At 42.8% G+C, this 19,869-nt stretch overlaps 1 protein-coding gene across 1 annotated transcript in view; it reads left to right on the forward strand.

Moving 5' to 3' along the window:
* The first annotated feature begins 1,068 nt into the window (after nucleotides 1-1,068).
* Nucleotides 1,069-19,869, forward strand: part of SLC9A9 (solute carrier family 9 member A9) — a 612,515-nt gene continuing 593,714 nt past the window's right edge. Inside the window, exons 1-2 of the mRNA XM_002716580.5 lie at nucleotides 1,069-1,504; nucleotides 17,959-18,161. Coding sequence (XP_002716626.2) covers nucleotides 1,330-1,504; nucleotides 17,959-18,161 — 378 coding nt within the window. The 5' untranslated portion in view covers nucleotides 1,069-1,329. The remainder of the gene's footprint in view (nucleotides 1,505-17,958; nucleotides 18,162-19,869) is intronic.

The raw sequence follows: 19,869 nt of genomic DNA on the forward strand, positions 1-19,869 counted from the left end.
AACTGTGGCTCCAAAAACACAGACAGACCCAGCCTGCCAAGTGGAGATGATCTGAGGAACCACCACCACTGGGCTCCTGGATTGCATTCTGGAACCTTCCATGCTGGTGGCCCCACCTTCCATCAGTGAGTGACATGGTTTTGCTACAGGACAGAGGAGGCTGTGCCCTGCCACGGATCCCACAGCTGCTGGACGCCAGGGTCAGAAGCTCTCTGGAGACAAGTCCAGGTTTGCGGCATTGCTGAGGACGGAGGAATTTCTTCCTTCCTTTTGTTTTTTGACTCAACATATTCCAATGGCACAGTTGGAAACCAAGGATAGAATTTTCTTTTTGTCCTTGACTTTCTTTTGTTGTTAAAAATAGTTGATCCAGATTTTAAATGCTACTCTATGACTACCAATTATATAAAACCAAGTACAGAGTTACATATGAAATTCCTTTTTCTGATTTTGAAAGGAAAAAAATCCTGTGAAATCACTTTAGATTCAAGCAACGCATCCCATCTCCACACACGGACAGGCTTTGGTTGGAGAGGGAACACCTTGCATGTATACAGGGCTATGAGTCTGGAACTGGCTTTTTAAAATTTATATTCATTATTTTTATATAATATTTATTTATTTATTTGAAAGGCAGGGTTGTAGGGGGTGGTTGAGGAATCTTCCATCCTCTGGGTCACTACCCATATTGCCTGGGCTGGTAGTGAAGCCAGGAATCAGGAGCTTCATCCAGATCTCCCATATGAGTAGCAGCAACCCAAGTACCCGGGCCATCTTCCATTTCTTTCCAAGGCACCCGAGCAAGGAAGCTGGATCAAAAGTGGAGGAGTGTGGACTTGAATGGGTGCCATGTGGGTTGTCATTGTTTCAGGTGGCAGCTTTACCTGATGGGCCACAATGCTGGCCCCTAGAATTGGCTATTTGAACTTAAATGTTACTGCTGTAGGGTGCTGTTTGTTATTATTAATCTACAATTCACCAGGACTTGTTGGAAACCATTGGACCATGACTCAAGATTTCAGAATCGTGGCTTGCAGATTTGTCCAATCTGAAGGAATTTTCACAGAATGAATCTTTTAAACAGAGTCAGCGTTGCCAGTGAAACTGCACTGTGGAGTTTGAAAAGAGACGGGGCTGCTTTAAGAGAGAAACAGGAAGTTGTAACTAGAAGCCGTCTGAATGCTAAGGCAGGGCAGAATGCTTGTGAAGTAGCAACTAAAGTGGCAGTGTTTATTCTGAGACCCTCAGGCAGCCAGGCTGTCTTGGCAAATCTTGATAAAACAGCCCTTATCCAGCTTTCTGTCTAAGGAATTCCCAGAAGACTGGAGCATGGAGAGGCAGCAAAGGTTCGCCTCCGAGAAGGATGAGTATCAGTTTCAACATCAGGGAGCGGTGGAGCTGCTTGTCTTTAATTTTTTGCTCATCCTTACCATTCTGACAATCTGGTTATTTAAAAATCATCGGTTCCGCTTCTTGCATGAAACGGGAGGAGCGATGGTGTATGGTAAGTGCATAAATGGTGGGATTGATGTGAAACTTGTTGCTTGGGCGTAATTAGAGACTTGTACTCAGATGGCAAAGTACCGAAACTGGAGAAAACGTGCTGATTGAAATGTCATTAGCTTGTTGAAAGGTGCTGCAGCATAATGAACGCAATTCCCTTTCCAGATGAGTTGCGGGAATTTGCTTTGTCACGAGAGAGCAAATGTCATAGTCATGTTCTCAGGCGGCACAGAATGCAGGTCTGTTGACAGCTGTGGGTCCATTGTCATGTGGGAGTGGAGCCGGGTGAGCTGTTTGTTTTCATAGCACTGTTGGGAAGTGATGGCTCTGCAGGCACAAAGAGCAGCCTTCTTTCTTGCAGGCGGCACTGAGGAGCACTGTAAAGTTCTGCAAATGGTATGCTGCAAATGCATGGAGGAAATCCTCTTTTACCAGAATTTGCCGAAGAAAACTTGCAAAAAAAAAAAAAAATACAGACTCCACCCCTCCTAGGGGAGGAATCACATCTAAATCTTTTTTGATTATATATAATGTTTTATCTTCTAATAATAAAAAGTCACAAATAAACAAGAATTTTTTCTATGTTAGCACTTTTTATTTCTTAGCCTAATTTTAGATGTTCTCATTTACAGTTGCGAAGAGTGTTATTTGCTGTATAGTTATTATTTTAATTTTTTTGGAAGCCAAGCTATGGAAAAGCATTTGTGGAACATGGTAAACTCCCAAAGCATTGCTCTTGCCTTGTAATTTACCATGTCATCACATTACCACGTCATCATCCAGAAAGTTTAATAAAGTACAACAGAGATTATGTGGTCTGTCCTCACATATTTTGAAGTAAAATGCAAGACACCAGTAGTTTTGAAAGTGGTGTTATTGATGAAATTCTTGCCATCACCACTCTCTGTCAGCCTGATAATGGATAGGAACCTTGCACTCAAGGGAAACAGATGAGATGTTGCCATAAACCAAAGCAAAGAAAATATTTATTATTTGTGGGTGTCCGTCATTTTGGAAATCCTGAAGTCCCTTTAAATGCTTCACACGTGGAAAACAAGATCAATGCACATTTTGTATGGCCAGCTTGTTATGTCCTGCTGTTATCAATGGATAGCCATGATTTGAGAGCATAAGGAGTCCTGTGCCTTCACTGGATCCCCCTGTAAGATACATGAGCTGTAAGGCAGAAGGTTCAGGCCAAGCAGTGTAGGTTCTTCCCAGGAGGTTGAGGTATGGGTCACTGCAGAGCACAGAGTTAAATTCCTTTGTACTGAGGGTCTTTATATATATATATATATATATATATATATATATATATATCTTCCTTTTTTAATTTTTTACATTTTTAAAAAAGATTTTTTTTAATTTATTTGAAATTCAGAGTTAAACACAGAGAGGAAGAGAGGCAGAGAGAGAGAGGTCTTCCATCTACGGGTCCACTCCCCAATTGGCTGCAATGGCTGGAGCCAAGCAGATCTGAAGCCAGGAGCCAGGAGCCTCCCCAGGGTCTCCTGCATGGGTACAGGGGCCCAAGGACTTGGGCCATCCTCTACTGCTTTCCCAGGCCTCTGCAGAGAACTGGATCAGAAGTGGAGCTGCTGGGACTCGAACCATTGCCCATATGGGATCTGGGCACTGCAGGCAGTGGCTTTACCCCCTATACCATAGTGCTGGCCCCTGTACTGCGGATCTTAAATCACGCACAATTCTGGGGGTGGGGAGTGGGGAAGTCACAATCAGATGGAAGAAAAATGGCCACACAGAAAGGAAGTGATGCTGTCAGATAGGAAGCCCTGGGCTCCAGTCCTTAACCAGCTCCATCATCAGTGGACCAAGATCTTTCTCTTGACTTGGAGAATAAATAATCCACAAGGTATAGGGTGTAATCTGAGCACACAACAGCTGTGTAATTCTTGGCATCAGATTAAGAGGCTAGATGCACTTTAGCAGAACAATGCAATTAAACGATTACCAACCTTTGGGAGAGGGAAAGATTTCTTCACAGCCCCCACTTTGATGAAACTATGACTCACTGACCAATTTCAGCTTCTCCATGATGGGATCTTGTTGTATAAACCTTCTGATTAAATTGTGGTGCCTACAACAATTAAATTGTGGTGCCTCTGCATTTACAACACAAAAAGTAACTTTTACTTTTGAACCTTACAAATTCCAGATTGTCTTGCATCTTCAAAAAAATCCTGCTAAGGGCAGGATAGGACTGGTGTTTTCTTGGTCTGTCTGCTATCTGTCCTTTTTCCATGGAATATTTTATGTGAAAGTTATTGAAAGCATTTTCTGAACCAGTGCAATGTAAAAGCAGTATAAGCATTACGAAGGTGTACATATTTGTGTATAACTATCTGTTACTAGATTGTTAGTATGTTATCTTCAAATTATAAATCAGTGAAAGAGATACTTCACTGTTTTTTATTGTTGTTGTTGGCATTGAATCGTAGTTGCTGCTGGTATTTAGAGGTGGTCTTCTCTACAGAGGGAGAAACTGATTCAGAGGAAGTGAAGTGATTTCCAAACAGTGAACGCCACTCGCAGTGGGGCCCGTGTGCTCTCACTCATCCACATGTGTTAATGAGGTTCATGTTCCTCTTAAAGGAGCTCTCAGTGAAAGTCTCTGAAAAATCATCCATATGGCTGGTATTAGTGACTTCTCGTATTTCCTCTCCAGGGATCATGGTGTATCAGAAATGTTTATTAGAGACTTTCAGGGGTGTAACAAAGTAGTCTGAAAAATTACAACAGATCTAATAAACATTTTTTCGTTATAAGAGAGAAGATGCCAAGTGAACTTATTGTTCGTCAGCTGTAAGCAAACTTGGAATTCACAGATTAGAAAGGAGCCCTAGAGAACATACATCCAGCTTCCTCATTTTGCAGAAGAAAGAAGTGAAGGCTTAGAGGTGACGATCGTGTCATTTGTCAGCTGTTGAGCTGGGAATTAACTTCCCTCTCTTTACTGAGAGATGCTGAGATATTAAAAATCAGCAGATCTTTTCCATGGTCTTCCTGGAATGGACATGTCTGTGGGATTCAGATGTATCCTCACGCTGTTCATGCATTCAAGTTTAGTCAGATAGATCCTCTTTCCTAGGAGACCCCAAAGAGTGAATTTTCCTGGTAAAACTATATAAATCCTTTTATCTACAATGAATGGAATTTATGGTTTTTGCAGGAGCTCTGCTGGGGGCCTTGTAATAATGGGGAAGTGAAAAACACAACTAGTCTGAGAATTCAAACTTTTTAAATTTCCTTCTTGTAAGGAGTTGAACTTTTGGCAGTAGGCTGTAACTCAGTCCTTGCCATCCTGTACTCTTGTACACCTGTAGCGAAATGTCTTCACAGTTAGAGATTTTGTGCCTCCTGCTGATCAGTGAAGTAGGTGAACGACTCTCCTACTGCACTGAATATTGCTCTTGCTCCTATGTACTGTGTCGTTTGCTCCTATATCAAAAAGATATCAAAAGTTTTCTGTAAGGCCGGCGCCACAGCTCACTAGGCTAATCCTCCGCCTTGCGGCGCTGGCACCCCAGGTTCTAGTCCCGGTCGGGGCGCCGGATTCTGTCCCGGCTGTCCCTCTTCCAGTCCAGCTCTCTGCTGTGGCCAGGGAGTGCAGTGGAGGATGGCCCAAGTGCTTGGGCCCTGCACCCCATGGGAGACCAGGAGAAGCACCTGGCTCCTGCCATCAGATCAGCGCTGTGCACCGGCCGCAGCGCTGGCCGCGGAGGCCATTGGAGGGTGAACCAACGGCAAAGGAAGACCTTTCTCTCTGTCTCTCTCTCTCACTGTCCACTCTGCCTATCAAAAAAAAAAAAAGTTTCCTGTAAGCCCTCAGTCCAGTGTATTGTCTGCTTTTCTGATGACATGTGTCAGATGTCCTTTAGGAAACTGAAGAGATGTGGATATCCTTTATCAGCATACCTGGAAACCCTGTGAAAAATGTCGAGCGGTCAGATTCTTAGAAAGTGAGCCATTAGAGTAAAATGAGGGGGCAGTGATCAAACAGAATCTTTAACTGCTTTTTTTTTTTTTAATAATTATTGTTGGAAACAATTTTCAGGTTCTTAACCTTGCAATATCATCTGAAAGATTGTCTAAGCCAAGAAAAATCCTGCCTAGTATTTGGATTGACTCTGTTGATTGGAGATAAGTGCAATTCTCCAAATACAAATAACCAATTACATGAAAAATATTTTTCTTTCATCAAGGGTCATAGGATGCTTTTAAAAATTAGTGACAGCATTATAATAACATTTTTGCTTTACCAAGAATAGTAATGGGCACTTGTCTCTCATGACCTTCTATGGTTCTGATGATTTCAAAATTGAAGGATCAGAATCCATAACTGGTTTAGAACATAAGCTATGGTGATACTCATTTAAATTGAACTAAAAGCCTAAATGAATGTTAATGGCCAAAGTATTGATTGACAGCAGCTGGTGCACTTAGCGCTAGTCACTTAGGACCCTGTATCCCCTGCTAGATGTTCATAAAAGAAATATTGTGCTCTGATAGCATTAAAAATTCCATTACATATCACTGGGGGCTACCACACTTTTAGGACATTTATAATGCCATGCACTTGAGGGTTGGGATCTGAACTTAGGGCAAGAGCAATTTCAGCCTGTTCAGTTTAAACCTCTGCTTTTGATCTCCTGGCCTTCCCATATAAGAGTCTCTCAATTGTTGTAGAAATCTTTTTTTTTTTTTTTAATATTTTGGTTTTTTATTTGGGAGGCAGAGTTACAGAGAAAAGAGAGAGAGAGGGAGACAGAGAGAAAGGTCTTCCGTTTGCTGGTTCACTTCCCAGATGGCCACAACTGCCGGCACTGGGCAGGAGCCAGGAGCCAGGAGCTTTTTCTAGGTGTCCCTCAAGCACTTGGGCCATCTTCTGCTGCTTTCACAGGCCATAAGCAGAGAGCTGGATCCAAAGAGGAGCAGCGGGGACATGAACTGGCACCCATATGGAATGCCAGTGCTGATGGCAGAGGCTTAGCCTACTACACCACACTGCTGACCGCAACTGGTGTAGAAATATTGCATTGCCATTTAGTGAGCACAAAGGAAAACACAAGCCACAAAGATTAGATTTTGAATTCATTAAACTATACCACGCTGTAATGTTTTATCATTCTTTAAGTGTATATTTGGCTTTTTATTAGAGCAATTTAATTTACTCAACAAGTTTTTCAAGTTTTAAAGGAATTATACTTGCATAGTGAAACACGAAGATTTTCAAATTAATTTGGCTGTCAAGCCTTCTGAAGGCATTAATTTCACGCTAGCCCTTCCTGGAAGTTCTTCAGAGTAGAGCTGGGTTGTTGAACATGGTGTGGCTTCTATGTGATTTGACCCTGCTGCAGCGTTGCCTCCATTACTGCGGGGCCCATAGGAGATGCTTCCAAGGAGCTCACGTCTGCCCCTGCCTGGAAGGTCCCTCAGATCCTTTACTTCTGTACTGTGTCATGCCTTATGGAGAAAGCACTGGAACTCTCTTGGGGATTTAAGCTTTTTAATCCTCCTAACGTTTTTTTGGGTAGCTAAAAGCATTACTTTGGGCAAGTAACTTAACCTCTGGCCTGAATTTTCTCATCTGTAAAATAGGAAAGAATCACAAAGCTGCAAAAGTCCTTAACACTTCAGGCACGACCAACTTCACCCATCGGGCATCTTTCAGCCTCACCAGCCCAGACAAGTAGCTTTCTTCCCAGAACCCAACAGCCAGTAATGGCATTCCGTTGTTTCTCTTAGGATTTTGTCTGGTTTTGTGGTACGGTTCTCAGTAGATCCTGTTGAATTCCTGTCAGAAAGGTGAGGAGAGTCAGTTATGCCCTACAAACAGAGAGGGTGCATGTTCAGGGTGTTTGGAGACTTTCTCATGGAGCTGGTGTGGGTCTGGTTTAATCTGAATGGATCTTCAGGAAGGGTTGTTAGGGCTTGGAGCCCAATGTACTAAACTTGTCTCCTTTCAGTGTAAAAGTTTGATTTTTCAGGTACTTCACAGATCTAGACAAGGTTTCCCATGTGGTAAGGTGTTTCTTAGAGAAAGGATGAGATAGTAAAGAATCAAAGGCATAGTACTCCAGGTAGGTTTCTAAAAATTGATTTTTTAAAAAGATTATCTCTTTGAAAGGCAGGGTTACAGAGAGAGAGAGAGAGAGAGAGAGAGAGAGAGAGAGAGATCTTGAATCTGCTGGTTCACTCTCCAGATGGCCACCATGGCCAGTACTAGGCCAGACCAAAGCCAGGAGCCAGGACCCAGGAGCTTCTTCCATGTCTCCCAACTGGGTAGCAGGTGCCCAGGCATTTGAGTAGTCTTTTGGTGTTTTCCCAGGAACATTAGTAGGGAGCTGTATCAGAAATGGAACAGCCAGGACTTGAACCAGAGCCCATATGGGATGCCGGCTCTGCAGGTGGTGGCTTTATCTGCTATTCCGCAGTATCAGCCCCCAGCATAAGCATTTTGTGATAGTATATATGAAGGGTCTCTAAAAAGTTTGTGGGAAATGCATATTATTAGCAAGTTTTGCATAGATTTAAGTTTTTTTGCACAAAAATAGACATCTTTCAGTTCTACTTTTTGTGAACTTTTTGAAACTCCTCAAATAACTGAATGCTTTATTACTAATTCTCAAAGCGTCCGTGCTCAACAGGCAAGATGATCTTCATTCTGCATTGAAGGAAACAGAACTCAGAAAATCTACAACTTGGCCAAGGCTGCACAGAATTGTTGGCAACAACATGCTTTTGAAAGCTAGCCTTTCAAATTGTGGGCCCAATAAGGTGTAGTTAACTTTCTCTTTTACCCTGAAGCCCAGAAATGTAACCTTGTTCATAGCAAAAAACCTTTCATGGGAAATGGTGGGAGCAGTACTGTGAAATATTCTAGGGAGCATAATGAGTTTGACCTGGAAATACTTGCTCCAGGATCTGGGAAAGCAGTGTTGCAAGTTCATGGTCATTCAGGTTTTAAACGCCTGTGGTTGTCAAGAGTGGGTGTGGCATGCACCATAAATAGTTTGAGAAGAACGGGTGAATTCCGGCGAATCATACAAAATAGGATTTCATCATGTTTAACTGAATTTAGTTTTGGAAGAGACCGAAGGCAGAATCGTGAATTATACCTCTGGGCTCTCCTCTGAAACCTGTATGCACGAGCCCTATATAATGTGGATTTTGATGAAATTCCAAGACAGAGATGACAGAGGCTATTGTTTTATAGGAGAATGCTTCCCACAGTGTGCTTCCTGGACTGGCAGCATCAGGACCACCTGAAAGCTTGTCAGAAATGCAAATATGTGGGCCCAGATCACACCTACTGAAACAGCAACTCTGGGCCTGGAGCTCAGTGCTGTGTGCTTTCTCAGACCTTCCAGGTGGTTCTGATGTACCAGAGTTTGAGAAGAAAAATTGAATGTTCAATTCCTGGTTTCCACTCTAGTTTCTCCTTTCTTTTTCTTCTGATTTGCTGTCACTCCTTGACTATATCCATACTTCATAATATCTCCACCTCTGGTCTGAGAAAAATGTGTAAACATTTTGAATAATATGCTTAGTCAATATGCATATAGTGATATATATCTCTGTTTTTATGTTTTTTCTGTCAGCTTTCTAAGATGGCTGCAAGATGCATATATATCTATGTATAAGCTCATGGCTGAGATAGTTTCTAAAGAGAAATTCTCTATAACACTTTGTCAGAAACCCCAGGGTCCAGTGAAGTGTGTGTTTGCATACATTGTGCATTTATATGTGCATGCCTATGTGTGTTGTATGTTTTCTGTGTGTACATGTATGCATTCTCTCGTGTGTGCATATATTGTGTAGTGTCTGGTATACCTCAAGGATGGGTGGTGAATGTTAGACACTCCACCATGGTGGCACACACAATGAGACTTTGTGATGCTTCTCATATGACTGTATCCTGTGAGAAGATAGAAACTTTGAATGAGGCATCCCAACGGGGAAGGGTAGACCACATTGTCCCCTGGAAGATAATGGGATTCTGTTGCTAGCAGGTAGCTTAGACCTGTTCTAAAATCATCATTGGCTCTTTCCTTCATCAAAGCAAGTTGATGGTAAGCCAGCACAAAGCAGTAAATTGTGTCCCTTTTAGCAACACCTACACTTTCCTTTAGTCCTTTGAATTTGGAAGGTTGGTGGGAGGGCAGAGAAAGAACAAAAGCCCTAAATAACCATATGGCTTTGTGTATTTTTACTTTCAGTTTCATCCCTGACTAATCCTAGGATAAAACTAAACTGCTAAAAAGGAAAATGTTAGGAAATGCATTTAGACATTTGAATTCAAGCCCACCTCTTCTCTGTAAATCAGTGTTCTAACAAAGACTTTTTGTAAAGAAGGGAGAGAGATGGATATATAGCAGATAAAAAGTTTAAAATGCAGGAGACACAATTAAAGTCTGATACTTGTCTTTATAGATAAGTAATGTCATCCAATGAGTTGGCTTCTTTAGATGGTCAAACCCTTCCCTTTATCCTCACGTTTAAATCGCCAGTTCATATTTTTTGAATGTCAAAGATGGAAATAATGACATCACATGTTTCTTGCCATTAACAGTCCCTACCATAAAAAGTCCTCTTATTGGGGGTGGGTGTTTGACCTAGCAATGAAAATTCTGGTTAGGATGCATGCATCCCACATCAGAGTGCCTACGTTCAGTATTCTGCTCCAGCTTTTGAATCCTGCTTCCTGCTAATGCATACCCTGGAAGACAGCAATGATGATTTCAAGTAATTGGGCTCCTGCCACCTGCATGGGAGACCTTGGGTGCCTATGGCACCAGCAGATAGGAGCTCTGTCTGTCTCTCCGCCACTGTCTTCCAGTCTCTTTCTGTCTGTCTCTATCTCTCTCTTTCTCTCTTCCTTTGAAATAAATAAACAAAAATTAAAAAGAAACAAAAATCCAAATACTGGTAAAGAACACCCATTGAGCTTTAATTTGCTTTTTTCATTTTAAAATTCCTGTATCCCAAGGCTCTAAATCGTTCCTCATGCAAACATGAACTAAATCTGATGTTAGCTTCCTCTCCATACCCTCACTGCTCCTCAGTTTTTTCTCCCCTTCGAATCATTGTCTCCATGTACTGAGGCCTCCGCCCCAAAACAGCTGATTTTTCTCTGCACAAGGAGCTCACTCAATTCTTACTCAAGACCTTCTTGCCGACTGGCTCTCCTACCTGAACACTCCCCATTCCTTTGTCAAATTGGGCCTTTATTTGAGCTGCTGAAGGGGCCATCCCAAGATGCTTGATGTTCCTGCTGAGCTCTGTGCTCCTAGATTTCCCTGCACTCCTCCCTGGAAAGCCAGGCCCTCTTCTCCACCTCGTGAACTCTGATATCTCCTTAGGAACCTCCTTTGTGAAACTGTCCCCAATGCACTGGGAGGCTTGGTTAGCTTGTCTTTCCTCCTTTAGGACAGCCTTTAAGATTTTGTGCATTCATTTGTGAAAATAAAAGAAAAACAGCTTTCCTATCTATTAAGTAGCATTCTGATACAAGTAATAGAAACCCTGACTGAAGCAGATGTAAGCAACAAGGACCTGTGTCATTTCCCATAACCAGAAGCCCAGAGAATTGTAGTCTCCACTGCTGGTCATCAGCAGCGTGGTCATAAAAGACTCAGTTTCTTTCTTTTCCCCCACTTTCCTAGTCTTGATGCTGATTTCAACATCAGACTGGCCTTGAGGCGAGTATGGCAGTCCCAGGAGTCCTCCCCTGGCTTAGTAACATTCCTGAAATAGAAGAGAGCCCATTTCTCTTGTGGCTCTCTCTTAAGATTTCAAAGCTTTCCTGAGAAACCCCCTGACAGTGTTCCTTTGCTTCTTAATGAATGGTGTGGAATCACAAACCCATTCCAGAGCTAATTACCAGCTAAGGGGAGGAGAAACATTCCTGGAGCTGAGAGTGAGGTGGACTTACCCTGAGCACATGGCTGCACGGGGAGGGGTGGACAGCTGAATGTATCAGGGCTTTCTTGGGTAGAAGGGTATTGGGATGCTGGCTTGGCATCAGTAGTGTCTGTTACACTCAGCAGGTGGAGATATAATATTACATATATCACATACTTTGAAGATTTATCTTTTCATATTAGGGGAGGGGCAATACCTCATTAATCTAGATTTTTCTTGGTTGCCACTCAGTGCACTGAGACTGAAAGATCTGCAAAACTCCATTCTTCTACAGTCTTCTTGTGTTAACTTTAGGCTCTTAAATTCTTCTAACATCATGTACCATTTAAATATGGTTCTCCAGTGATCGTCTAATGAGGTACATGTGCAGAGCTGAGCTTCTTGCAGTGTGCAATGTCAGAGAGGCCCTGCTGCCTTAGAAACAGAATCTGAGGGGACCTGGCTGGAGCCAGGCCATGTAGTGGGGTCCTGTGAGTGCAGAAGCACAGCACAGCCACAGTGTTGAACAGAGATGAAGAGACATTGACACTTTTGTGTTTTAAAAACCATTCTGTGTAAAAACCATTCTGTGATCCATTTCATTACAGGTTTTTAAAAAGTCAGCCCCTCTCTGTAATCCTCTACGAGAAGCCACCTTAGGAACCTGCTGTGAAGAGGACTCTGGGTTGGATGCAAGGGGAGTCAGTTATGAAGAGCAGGCTTCATAGCAAGAAAGGATGAAGAAACCCTTATGGTTTTTTTCTTTCTGGAAATTCGGGTCACAGGGTTGGGTAGGAAGAAAGGGGCTGGTAGTTAAGATACTGAAATATTTTCAGAGCAAGATCACATTTAATTCATTTATTTATAATTCTCAAAAGTCCCAGATAAATCAATGCCTTCCATGTCTGTGGCGAGAAAGGAAAATGAAGGAGGGAGAGATCAAGGGAGTGGAGTTTTCTAGTATCTTGTATCTTGTATCAATGTGGATAATGAAGTAAGAGCCAATCCTAACAACAAACCTTGTATTTCTAAATGTTCCTTGGCCTGAGGAGTCCTGGGATTATGTCCTCTCCCTCTTCTCCTTCCTCCGTCCCTCTTATCTCTATCACAACATCACAGTGTCAACATCATGTCAGGCATCTGCTACATGACGTCTACACCGAAAGCCCTGCAGGGACCGGAATACCACAGCATTGTATGGAATGTTCCATATAGGCAATGCTTAAACAGGTCGGTAACTCATTGACTACACAAACTCAGAGGGTACTTAGTTCTTGATTCCGGGGCGGGCAGCAGTGTGTGGACTTAGAGAAAGCTGGACTTCAATTCTTCCTAAAGTATTTGGCTTTTCTAGAGGAAAAGGGATGTGCTAGTCTTACAGTTTCTCTGAATCCCTGACCTAAACAGTCTCCCTGTGTAGTCCAAGAGAAAGAGCCAAGTCTGTGAGGCAACACCAAATGACATAGTTCTTTCTAAACCTGGTCCTTGGAGTGTGTGTCTCAAAGCATTGGTGTTGTGAGAACTCAATGACACAGGAACTTAATGGGCCCAGGCTGCATCAGAGCCTGAGTTCCCCCAGCTGGGATCTGAGAGGGACTTTGTAGGATGAGTGAGTGCCGTAGGGAAGTACACTGTCCAAACCCCTCCAGGGAGCTGTACACTGTTAGAGAGAGGCCAAGGTTCACTAGAGGTTAGGCCCACAAAGCCACCCTCCTAGGTGACCAGATGTCCAGATTGGAAGATGTAGATGATGCATCTAGACCAGAGTTTCTGTCTGGAAAAGGCAGTGGCAACAACGGGCAAGCAGACAGGCCTCAGAGGGCCGTGTGCCCCTGTGCTGGGTGGGTTTCATGCTGCTGATGCAGGCTGGCTCCTTTTCAACCTCAGCAAGTAGGGTCCTTGCTTTGGGGTTTACCAACGAGAGTGGTAGTGTTTTGCTCCCAAACCACAGCAGCCAGACTCCTCCTTTCCTCCATACACAAAGGATTGCTGCTTCCTTTATACTATCTCCAAAAACAGTCCCTTTACTTGATCTGTCACCTAGCTCATACAAGATTGCGCTGTTGTTTGTTAATTCCACACTCTGCATTCCTGTCAGCTTGTGGCTAAAGCAGTGACTGGATGTCTGGTTGTAAAAAGCGTTCCGAGGCTCTGTAAGTGTCCGGCCTTTGACAGATAAGGATTTTCCAGCTGTTGCTCCTGCAGCGGGGGTGCCCTCCTGGGTGCCTGGGCTTGTTAGCCAGGTGTCTGTGAGGCTGGGGGTTTCCTGCTGATCTTGACAATCTGCCAAGCTGTTCATTGCTCTCAGCCCTTTTTGGGGAAACGTAGAGACAGACTCTTTTGGCTAGTGTGTTAATTTGGGTCCTCCAAGAAGCAGATGTTGGAAAGAGATTGGGTGTACAAATGATTTACTGGGAGAAACTCCTAGGAGAGAAAAATAGGGGAGGAGCCTGGGAATGCTGGGCTCAACCCCTGTGCAGAGAGGGAAGGCAAGAAGGCCAGCCAGGAAAATTGTGGGCTGTAGTGCAGTTTTCAGAAAGGTTTTGTAAAGGTGATGGGGTGTCTTTGAGCCACATTTGCCCCTCAGAGTGGTCCCCGCCTCCCTGGCTTAGAACCCCTGCTGTGCTCAGCCCCTGGATGGGGGCAGCTAGTGTGGAGCCTCAGTGTGAATATGGTGATGGAGTCCAGCCACAGAAGCTGAGACCACTGCTCAAAGGCACTCCTCACAATGGGACACCTGTTTGGGAGGCCTGCTCTATGGCCAGTGCAATTGGTCACCTGTGGCTTCAAGCTGCTTGCTCCATTTCTGTCGGTATGCTTCTTTGTGAAGGCTGGAATGGGAGCTGGTGCTGAGGGTAAGACAGGGCTGTTTAGGCACGTGTGAATTTGTGTGAATTTGACCACACTGAGCGTTAGGCACTCACTGTTATCACAAAGACCTGCTTTCCCTGCTTGGGAAGTGACAGTGGGTGCTTCATATTTACTCCTAGCTATGTCATTGAAAGCATTTTTGCAATAATAGGCGTCTCCCCCAGTGGGAGTTGCAAATAATGCTCTATGGATTATTTCCATGCAAGCCCCAAGCAGATAATATCTTGTGGTTCTCTTCTTTGTATCTCACTTGAGTATCATTCCTGCCATCTGCTCAATCACTTTTAGGACATGAATCCTTTCTAGGCAAAGTGTTGAAATATAATGTTCCTAGGCAATCCTCCCAGACCAGTGGGAGTTGAGCTGACGTATGTTCCCTTCTCTGTCTTGACTGGTTTTACTGTAGTCACTGGACACCGTGGATGGAAGGCTGCCCACTGTTCTGTAGTGGCTCAGACACTCAGTGAAGATGAGGACCCCCTCGCTGGTTTTCTCACAAAAGTTAGGACACAATATTTCTATTATGAAAAGAGTGAGCCAAACACTGATGCGGATATAAGGGGAGATATTCTGGCAAGATATCTGGTTGTCATTCTCACCCTTCACTCTAGTTAGTTCTCTTTGTTGCCCAGGTAGTAATTCTCACATGGAAATCTCATTGTTTTACCCTCCTGCCTCAATAGTTCTACCTTACACTGGGCTACAAGTCAAAACTTCTCAGTGTGACAGAAGAGCCTCTTTAGGACCTAGTGCCTGCTTATGGGCTGCAGTCCACAGTTTCTCTCTCTCTCTCTCTCTCTCTCTCTCCCCTCTCCCTGCCTCTGTGTCTCTCTTCATTTATTATCTTCTTACACAATTAGTGGTTCCCCAGATGTACTGGCCGAGTCCCTCTGCATTCACACAGTGTATTTATTGGGTTATCATCAGTGATCACAGAAATACCAACACATGCATGGCTTATACCACAGAAGTTATTTTCACTCACATAATAGTCCAGTGCAAGTGTTCCTGGCTGGCAGGTGGCTTTCTCCCACCTGTTATCTCAGTACTCCAGGCTTTGAGCCCATTGTCTCCGTCCACCTTGATGGCCTTTGACCTCTCCCCATTCAACTTGCAGATGGGGAAAGAGAAAGGAGAAAATGCACCTATTTCTTCAGTGCTATGGCCCAGAAGTTACAGACATCAATTTCCCTTATACTCCATTGGAGAGAACTGACCAGATGCCAACAGCCAGGAAACAGAGCCTGGCTGAGCAGCCAGTTCGCAATAACAATTCTACACACGAGGAGAGCGTGAGCCCTGGAGAACTTTCAGCTGTCTCTCCTGTTACGCGCTGCCACCAACATGTGCAGCTGGGTCTCAGCTCATTCCCTGATTCAGCTCATCTGGACAAATTTTATGTGACCTTCTAAGATTCGTCTCAAGCTTTGCATAATTCAAAGGGCTTTGGAGTGTCTCTTCTCTATACTCATATAACAGAGTGCTCACCAGCTGTCATAGCACGTGTCACATTGTATTATAATTGTTTGCTCATGAGTCTTCACTTATCTAAACTTGAGCTCGTGTAGGACTGGACATGTATTTTTATTTTAAATCTATAAATGTCTGGCATGAAATATGCAACCAATTAATGTTTTCTTAAATAAATAAAAGGTTATTAAATGATTTAATTCAAAAGAGAGTTTAACTCTGCAAAATTTTATGTTTTAAAGAGTGAGCTATGGATTATTTTTTCTCATACACATATGTCAATCCTAAATCTAAGTTAGGGAGTTTAGAACTCTGAAATTTCTTTGCTATTTGATAAATATATATTAGAAAAGTTCACAGTTATCAGATTACCACAAGCAACCTTACACAGTTTTTATAAACTTAAAGTCAACAATTGTCATTTAGAATCAACTTCGCACAAAAAGGCATATTGTATCATTAGAATGCATTTTCCTACAGATAAGAAGAAACTTGATTCAGAAGTCACTGAAAAAATTAGAGAATATTTTATCACTTAAAAAGAATTCTAGAATTAGGGTAGCTCTAGGGCAGGCTGGTTGATGTTGACCCAGGGACTCAGTGATGTCATCTGGGATCCAGTGCTTTCTGTATATTGTTGCTACCATGCTTAGTAGGACGACTGTGGACTGACTGTGTTCGTGGACTGGATCCCTCATGGTCACAAGACACTGTCACTGCCAGAAATAATAATAACAATAATAACAACAACAATAATAATTTACATTAGTCATGTCCTGAGGGAGAGAACAAGAACTGTTCTTCTCCCGAATCATGGAATTACAAATATTTTCTCTTAGTTCAAAGGAGCCAAATTAATATGTACCAATCTGTGGACCAGAGCATTCTTAGGGGATTCCAGTCTCCTGACTGGTGTAGTTACTCCAAATCTATAACAGAACAAAGGGTTTTTTGAAATGTTTGGCAAGATAGAGGAGGCAGGTATCTCTTCTTTCCAAAACATGTGAGTCCATCAGGAAGAAAACAGAACTGTATGCTGAGTACTCAAGCAATATCATCCACTACCAGTATTTTAACAGTACATTATATTGAACAGATATCTACTGAAAGTCAGTAATGTTTAAACCAGGCAATGGTCCTACCCATCCTCTGTCAGCCCTGCATATCTGTGGGCTGAGCATCTCCAGATCCAATCAACCTTAGATCAAAATTATTAAAAAAAAAAAAAATCCATCCAGGGCTGGCGCTGCGGCTCACTTGGCTAGTCCTCTGCCTGCGGCGCCAGCACCCCAGGTTCTAGTCCCGGTTGGGGCGCCAGAATCTGTCCCGGTTGCTCCTCTTCCAGTCCAGCTCTCTGCTGTGGCCCAGGAGCACCTGGCTCCTGGCTTCGGATTGGCGCAGTGCCATTTGTGGGGTGAACCAACGGAAGGAAGACTTTTCTCTCTGTCTCTGTCTCTCTCTCTCTCTCTCTCTCACTGTCTAATTCTGCCTGTCCCCCCCCCCCCAAAAAAAAATTCCATCCATTGTACCAGCATTGTTGCACAGCAGGTTAAGCCACTACTTGTCACAGCAGTATTCCAAATTGGAGCACCGGTTTCAATCCTGGCTGCTCTACTTCCTATCTAGCCCCTGGCTAATATGCCTAGGAAGACAGCAGAAGATGGCCAAGTGCTTGTGCCCATGCTACCATGTGGGAGACCAGATGGAGTTCTGGGATCATGGCTTCAGCATGGCTCAATCCTAGCCCTTGTGGCCAAATAGGGAGTGAACCAGTAAATGGAAGATTCTCTCTCTCTCTCTCTCTCTCTCTCCCTCCCTCTTTCTATCATTCTGCCTTTCCAAATAAAATAAATAAAATAATTCTTTTAAAAGAAATTACATCTGTACTGAACCTGTGCAGTTTTTTAGTCATTATTCCCAAACACTGTAGTATAACAACTATTTATATAGCATTTACATTGTATTAGTTATTATAAGTAATCTAGAGATAAGTTAAAGTATATGGGAGGATGTGAGTACGTTATGTCAAATAGTCTACCATTTTATTTAAGGAACTGGAGTTTCAGAGGACATTAGTACCTATGGAACTAACTCTCCACCAAAACTGCAGGGTGATCATACTTAAAAGCGTCTAGTAATGAACACTTAAGATTGTCTTCCCCCACTACCGTTATTTATTCTTTATTTTAGGCCTCATAATGGGATTGATTTTACGATATGCTACAGCACCAACTGATATTGAAAGTGGAACGGTCTATGACTGTGGGAAACTGACCTTCAGTCCTTCAACTCTCCTGGTTAACATCACCGAGAAAGTTTATGAATATAAATACAAGAGAGAAATTAGCCAGCACAACATCAATCCTCACCAAGGCAATGCTATACTTGAAAAGGTAAGGATCCTATTTTATCATATATGATTGTTTTCGGTATGAATAATTGCATCGTATGTGAGCATCTATAATGTTTTGCATTCACACGTCTATCTATGTCCTTTTCAGCACTACACTGTTGGGGGCCACTTTGTTGACAAAGGGGTCAGTACCTAGTGGTATGCTCTTATTATAAGCTCTGTTGTCAGTGTGTTTTCCTGGAAGTTGGAAAAGGAAGATTTATATTATAGGTGTTTTAAAATCCCATTATATTAAGTAAAAATAAAAATTCAGCAATTTTGCCTTTCTTGATAACCTGATTCAAGTTTTCAATGTGTATTTTAAGTGCCATTATATATTGCTATTATATATATTGCCAGCTATTTACTTGTTTTAAATCTCCTTTGCACTAAATGGAAAATGGAGAGAAATGAAACTGTTTTCATTTGCAAACCTTGATCTAGGATGACTGGCTTTTGGCTGCCAATGTAAAACATTGGTCACTCTGCTGCTTAGAAATACACTGACACACATTCAGTCTCAAGACATCTTGTCTCCTAGAGTGCAGTTAGAGATTCTTGGATTGAAAAAGAAAAACTGTGAAATAAAATGACTCACCTTTTTTTTAATGATTTATTTATTTTATTTGAAAGGCAGAGTTAGAGAGAGGCAGAAGCAGAGAGAGAGATATCTTTGATCCGCTGGTTCACTCCCAAGATGGCTACAATGGCTAGAGCTGTGCCGATCCGAAGCCAGGTGCTTCTTCTAGGTCTCCCATGCAGGTGCAGGGGCCCAGTGTCTTGGGCCAACTTCCACTGCTTTTTCAGACCATAGCAGAGAGCTGGATCAGAAGTGGAGCAGCCAGGACTTGAACCAGCACCCATATGGGATGCAGGCACTGCAGGTGGCAGCTGTACCCACTATGCCACAGTGCCAGCCCCCAGTGACTCACCTTTTAAAAACTGGGTTTATTACTGCAAATTTGTGAATAACTTCAGTCAATAGAAGGAAAATTTCCTTCTACTCTTGATCATGACTGTGGATCAGCAATCAGGTGAGGTTCCCTCTTGTGGCACCTGTGTGTCCTAGATCAGCTGTTAGCTGTGAATTTCTGTGTAAAAATCTAAGTTTGTGCTAAGAACCAAGATTTTATTTCATTTATTTTTGGGTCAGTGCTGAGGACTTTCAGATATTGTAAAGTGTATTTTATTACTTTTGTCCTTTATGGATTGAGTTTCCTTGTCATTTTTTTTTCTTTTTTTCATTTTGAGAGGCATGGGCCAGGAGGAGAGATACTTGGTCTGCCATTGTTCCTTATTCCAGATGTGTACTTTCTGTAATTTCTCTCACATTATCTTCCACTAGCACATTTCCAGATTGACTTCCTTTGAGCACTTAATAAGGGCTCAGGAAAGTCAAGCAGATTATAATGTTAGCCTAAATAAGGCTTCTTTAGAAAAGTGAGTTGAAGCACACACACACACAAAAAAACAAATTAAACAATATTGTGGGTTTTTTTTTAAGATTTATTTATTTTTTTGAAAGTCAGAGGTACACAGAGAAAGAAGGAGAGACAGAGAGAGAGAGAAAGGTCTTCCATCTGCTGGTTCACTCCCCAGATGGCTGCAACAGCCCAAGCTGGGCCAATCTGAAGCCAGGAGCCAGGAGCTTTTTCCAGGTCTCTCACACAGGTACAGGGGCCCAAGGACTTCGGTCATCTTCTAGTGCT

The sequence above is a fragment of the Oryctolagus cuniculus genome, chromosome 4, assembly GCF_964237555.1.
Source record: "Oryctolagus cuniculus chromosome 4, mOryCun1.1, whole genome shotgun sequence".
Taxonomy (NCBI): Eukaryota; Metazoa; Chordata; class Mammalia; order Lagomorpha; family Leporidae; genus Oryctolagus; species Oryctolagus cuniculus.